This window comes from Thamnophis elegans, chromosome 15 (assembly GCF_009769535.1).
Source record: "Thamnophis elegans isolate rThaEle1 chromosome 15, rThaEle1.pri, whole genome shotgun sequence".
In the NCBI taxonomy this organism is placed as follows: Eukaryota; Metazoa; Chordata; class Lepidosauria; order Squamata; family Colubridae; genus Thamnophis; species Thamnophis elegans.
In genome coordinates, this window is record NC_045555.1 from 1,146,497 (window position 1) to 1,152,496 (window position 6,000).

General features: G+C 55.8%; 1 protein-coding gene across 1 annotated transcript; it reads left to right on the top strand.

The window, feature by feature from the left end:
* Window positions 1-1,263: 1,263 nt before the first annotated feature.
* PHF13 (PHD finger protein 13) lies at window positions 1,264-5,984 on the top strand. The gene is made up of 4 exons (XM_032231555.1): window positions 1,264-1,363; window positions 2,054-2,155; window positions 4,032-4,578; window positions 5,269-5,984. The coding sequence occupies exons 1-4, from the start codon at window positions 1,325-1,327 to the stop codon at window positions 5,493-5,495; spliced, it is 915 nt and encodes a 304-aa protein (XP_032087446.1). The 5' UTR covers window positions 1,264-1,324; the 3' UTR covers window positions 5,496-5,984.
* Window positions 5,985-6,000: the final 16 nt, after the last annotated feature.

The window sequence follows — 6,000 nt, forward strand, 5'->3', positions numbered from 1 at the left end:
CGGTGTCCTTCTCAAGTTGTTTACACTCAACATTATAAAGCATCAAAGCCAGGACGGAAATTTAATACAGGGAAACCCACAGTTTACAAACAGTCCATTTAGTGACCGTTTTGAGTTTACAACGGCACTTGGGAGGAAAAAAAAACAACTTAAGACCGTTTTTCACACTTGGAATCACGAGAGCGAAATTCAGAGGCTTGGCAACTGGCGTGTACTTATGAAGGTTGCGGTTATTTCGGGGGGCTCACCTGATTTCCCTCCTTTTGCGACCTTCGTGGTGACACTCAACAACGGCAGGGATTCGCTCAACGACCGTGGGAAGAAAAGTCATAAAAGTGGGGCGGGTGTCTGGCTTGAGGAAGAAAATTCGGGGCTCGGTGGTGGTCGTAAGTCGAGGACCGGCTGCAAAATATCTCCTTGCTTCGGAACCTACTGGAGGGGAGCTCAGGAAAAGCCGTTGAGCCCAGAGTTGTGAGTTAGTTTGTGTGTTTGCGAGACAATTTGTGCAGATTTGTTAAATCTTGTCAAGGGCGGCTATGGATGGACCAGGTTCTTTTTCTGATCCCCCCCCCCCCGCCCCAGGTGATGCACTGGAGTCAACCCCCCCCCCAACTTCTCTCTCTCTCTTTCACACACACACACACACACAAACACACACACATACACACAAAGCAACACAAAAGGTGTCAATCCTCCCACTCTCGTCTTTGGGGGAAAATCAGCTCTTTTCCCAAGCTATGGCCCATCATCTCTCTTTTCTTTGCCGCTGAGCACCCGGCCTTGAAATGCAAACGAGCGTCATTCATTTGAAGAGGAGGGTGCCAAGAAGGCAAGTTTCTAGTCCTCAGGGGAGGGGAGGGGGAGGGGAGGAACACTCTCCCATCCCAACCCATCGCATCCCCTCGGCTGCTTCGGGTGCAGGATCCTAATGGACGAAGAAACTCCACGGCGGCCAAGGGGGGGGAATTGAATAAATAAAATAAAATAGTAAAAAATCCTTGCTCCATTTTTAAGCAAGGAAGGGAACGGCTGGCAAAGCCCAGTGGAGGCTTCGGACTACATTCTCCGGCGTGCCCTGCGCGTCGAGCCACGCCTCTCCGTGCGCATGCGTCCGCTGAGAGTTAAGCGGGCTGACTCCGAACGCGAACTACGATTCCCGGCAAGCCTGGCGCGCTGCGCAGGCGTACCAGCTGCGAGTAGAGGCGGAGCCCGGGATGGGGGGGCAAGTCTCCCCTTAGCCTGGCAGGGCGGGGCTCCCCCACTCCCCGCCCACCCCAGACCCCGCTGCCGGTACCGGGCGACGCCGCCGGAGGAGACCCCCGCCATGGACTCGGACTCCTGCGCTTCCCCGCCGCCCCACGAAGTGAGTCTCGCCGCCCCCTCCCCACTGGGGCACCCCCCTCCCCGGGGGCTGACACTGGGCACCCCTGGCCACGCCCACGGATTTTGGGGAGTGGGACAAACCAGCCCCCCCCCCCGTCCTGCTGCAAAAGGACCCCCCCGGGGGGGGGTGCAGATTTGCTGGGATGCAACGAGGAGGGGGCGCTTGAAAGAGAAAAGGGGGGGCGCAGAAAAGGGGGGAGGGGTCCCCTTTCTGCGCCCCCCACCCACCTCCGCCTCTTCGATTGCAGCTTTGAGAAGAGGGGGTGGAGGAGGGTGGAGACCCTCCCCTCTCCAGCCTTGATCGGTGGGTGGGGGGCTGGCGGGGTAGCAATTGCCTCCTCCGTTTGCGAGGAGGGGGGGGGTCCCGGGTGAGCCCCCCGCCCCGATTCCTTCCCCGTGGGTGGAGAGCAGCGGAAGCCTATTGAGTGTGTGTGTGTGGGGGGGGGGGTGGCTGCTGCTGCTGCTTGCCGAGCGCCCCCTCCCCACCCGCGGGCGTTGCGAAGCGGCCCCCTCCCTTCGGGGGAAAGGATCCCCCCCCCCCCACGCACACACTTCACCGCCGCCCCCTCCTCCCTCCCCTGCGCCTTCCTCGCCGCCGCCGCCGCGCACTGACTCCCCCCCCCCCAACTCCTCAAAATCATCACCGCCCCCTCCCCGCCTCTCTTCGCAGGATTTCCCCCCGGGCTCCAAGCGCTGCCGGACGGTGGAGGATTTCAACAACTTTTGCACCTTCGTCCTGGCCTACGCCGGTTACATCCCGTACCCGCACGAGGTGGGCGGGGGGGGGCTTCTTTTCGGGGGGGAGGGGGCGGACGCTGGGGAAAGAGTCTTGCAAAGTCCGGCTGGGCAGGGCCGGCTGCAGCGGGGGGGGGGGGGGAAGCTGCCCTGGGCATTTGGATGGGCCAAGAGTGTCTTGTCTTTGAACAGCTGAGTGGGAGAAAGGAAGGGGTTGGGAGGGGGGGCGCTAGAGGAGAATTTGTGGTGGTGGGGTTGAAGCCCCGGTTTTGGAGGCTTTGTCTAGGACTGCAAAGGGACAAAGATCGCTTCCCATCCCTGGAAAACGGGGGGGGGGGGGGGAGATAAAGATTAGGATGTCTGCTTGGGAAGGGGGTGTGTGTGAGCATGGTTGGAACTCTTTAAAGCAGCCACATCTTTTTCTGCTGCTGTGTATTTTGTGCCACTGCACAGCCGCAGAGAAGAGGGACTGTCTCCCTCTCCCACTCTTGCAGCGGATGAGGAAAGGTTCGGAAGGGTGGGCAGGAACTTGGGGGCATGGCTGACACCTGAAAGCAGCTGCATCTTTTGTGAAAGCAGCTGCATCTTGCTTGCAAAGGCACTGCCATTAAGAGTGGCTGTTTGCCAGGACCCTTGTAGGGATTGAGAAAAAGATGCAGAAATTGGGGGGGGGGAGAATGTGGGCCATCACCAGACTCATTAATGCTGCCACATCTTTTGTGCAATTGGCGTGCCCCAAAGAGTGCCTGTTCCACCCACCCACCCTGGTCTCTTGTATATATGAGAAAAGATGCAGAAGTGTGAGAACTTGGGGTATGATTGGAACTCTTTAAAGCAGCCACATCTTTTTCTGCTGTTGTGTTATTTTGTGCCACTGCACAGCCGCAGAGAAGAGGAACTGTCTCCCTCTCCCACTCTTGCAGCGGATGAGGAAAGGTTCGGAAGGGTGGGCAGGAACTTGGGGGCATGGCTGGCACTCCTGAAAGCAGCTGCATCTTTTGTGAAAGCAGCTGCATCTTTTGTGAAAGCAGCTGCATCTTGCTTGCAAAGGCACTGCCATGAAGAGTGGCTGTTTGCCAGGACCCTTGTTGGGGATTTGAGAAAACATGCAGAGATAGGATGGGAGTGGATGTGGGTCACAGCTGGACTCATTAAAGCGGACACATCTTTTCTGCAGTTGGACAGCCACAGAGAGTGGCTGTTCCCCACCCCCCACCCCGGACCCTTGTGGTATAGGAGAAAAGATGCAGAAATGGATGGGGGGGGGGGTAAGGAAACTAGGCCATGGCTGGCACTCTTTAAAGCTGCTGTGTCTTTTTGCCATTGCACCGTGTCTGCAAATGCACAGCCATCAAGTGTGGCTATTCCCCAGGACCCTTGTACGGCTTTTGAAAAGGTGCAGAAATAGGGCGGGGTGAAAGGAAGGGAAATGTGGGACACAATTGGAACTCTTTAAAGCAGCCACATCTCTTCTGTGATTGCATGCTTCCTTCAATTGCACAGCCACTAAGGAACCTTTTCTCGGGATCCCTTATGGTGCTTGAGAAAAGATCCAGAAATGGGCTGAGGATGGGGAAAACGTGGGGCAATTCTGGAACTCATTAAAGTTGCCGCATCTTTTCTGCAAAGGCTGAGGAGAGGATCCTTGTGGTATTGGAGAAAATATCCAGAAATAGGGCAGAAGGGGGAAGGAAACAGCCGCGGTTGGAGCTTTTTAAAGCCACTGCATCTTTCCTGCAATCACACAGCCGTCCTTGATGACTCCTCCCACATCCTTGGAAATGTTCTGGCAGCTTTAAAGAGCTGCCAAAAGGAGGTGCTTTCCTCCCCACCCACCCCCAGCCTTGAAGTTCCGTAGTTCTAAAGGAAATAACTCGATGCGGCTGTTTTAAAGAGTTTCCCCGTGCTTGCAGGATACATCCGGTTGGAGCAGCACCAGTTCCCCCAACAGTACCCGGGAGGCTATTGACAGCGATGGAGGGGACCCCCCTCTGGGACACCTCTCAAAAGCCCGGAAGACCTTCAGCCAACTCAAACACGGCAAGGCGTATTCCTCGCTCTACCAGTGGACAAAGCCCAATGGATTTTTGGTGGACCGGAAAAAAATGGAGAAGTTCCGGAAGAAACGGCGGATTGTGAGGAAGGATGCGGCGCTGCCGGACGTCAAATATCCCGAAGGAGACGAAGAGGAGGAAGGTCTGCGGGAGAGAGGAGGAGGAGAGCCCTACACCGAGAACCCGCTCAGCCCGTCCTCCGAAGGGGATGCCCAGTCTTCCACAGGCCGCTGCTCAGCCTGGGATTCAGACACCCCGTCGAATCCCCCCTACACGGCCGCCGCGCCGGAGGAACAGAGCCTCGTCCAAAGGGTGGGCAAGAGGATCATCATACGGCAAGGGAAACAGGTGGTTTTCCGGGACGAGGACGGCAGCGGAGACGATGAGGACATCATGGTCGATTCAGGTAAGGCTTGTGGGAACCTCTCGCCCTCGGAGCCCCGTATGAAGATAGGGTTAGGGTTAGGGACAGAGGGGGGGTGTCAGTGGGGTTACAGGCCCTTGGGGTATCTCCTCAGCAGCGTTTCTCCATCTTGGCGGTTTTTAAGATGGGTGGGCTTCAATTTCCCAGAATTCCCCAGCCGGTACCCGTGGACTTCGACTATCGGAATTCTCCAGGCCGCCTGAGGGATTCTGGGAGTTGAAGTCCAGGCATGTTGAAGGTTAAGAAATGGTGCTGTACAGGAGGAAGGGAGCTGGTTGATGCCGAGAAGGGAGTCGAAGTGGTGTCATTCGGAACCAGGCGACGGTTGAGTTCTAGTCCCGCCTTAGCAATAAAAGCTGGTTGGGTGACCTTGGGCCAGTCCCTCTCCCTCAACCTACCTCACAGGGGTGTTGTTGGAAGGAAAACAGGAAGAGGGAGGAATATTGGGTATGTCTGCCATCCTGGAATACTTATAGAAAGAACAAACACAGGATAATAAATGAATTCATTAATATACCAAAGGCAGAGAAACAGATGCCAGTTGGGCGCATTAAATCCTGCTTGTCCTAGAGCTGAAAAACAATTTAATCCCAAAACTTTCCCGCTTATCTGACCCTCCTGGAAATTCTCCTCCACTGAACCCCCTTTTTTTTTCTTCCTGGACGTTGGCAGATGACGATTCGTGGGACTTGGTCACCTGCTTCTGTATGAAACCCTTCGCCGGGCGTCCCATGATCGAATGCAAAGAATGCCACACCTGGATCCACCTCTCCTGTGCCAAAATCCGCAAATCCAACGTTCCCGAGGTTTACGTCTGCCAGAAATGCCGCGATTCCAAATTTGACATCCGGCGGTCCAGCCGTTCCCGGATGGGTTCCCGCCGGCACTTCCTGGAGTAAGCCGGCTGGAGAGCTGGCGGTGCCAAAACCTCGAAATTTGGGAGTTTCGGAGTCGGTAGGCCCAGGGGTGGAGCAGCGAGCGAGACCCAAGGACGCCTCCGATCTTCCGGAGGATCGCCGGATTTCCCGTCGGGAGTTGGAACGGATTCCCGGCTGCAAAAGTTGGGGCGAAGGGAGGGGGGGCTGGGAGGGTATTCCTGGTTTCCTTGGCTCCGGAGCACAAAGGGAAATCAATAACTGGGACCTCCTGACCAGTCACCTCATTCGCGGAGGGATTGAGGTGCAAAACGGATCGCCCAAAGGATCTCTCTACGGGAGACGAGAAAAAAAATATATATATATATAATTTCTCGTTATTTGAAGCACAGAGTTGGAGATCGGGACAGTTCGTAGAATTTGACTCTCTTTCCCCGCACAGGTTAGTCCAAAGAGCCCACTCAATCCCACCAGCTGAGCTTGGAAGGACGAGAACGATGCAAATATATATATACCTATATATTATTTG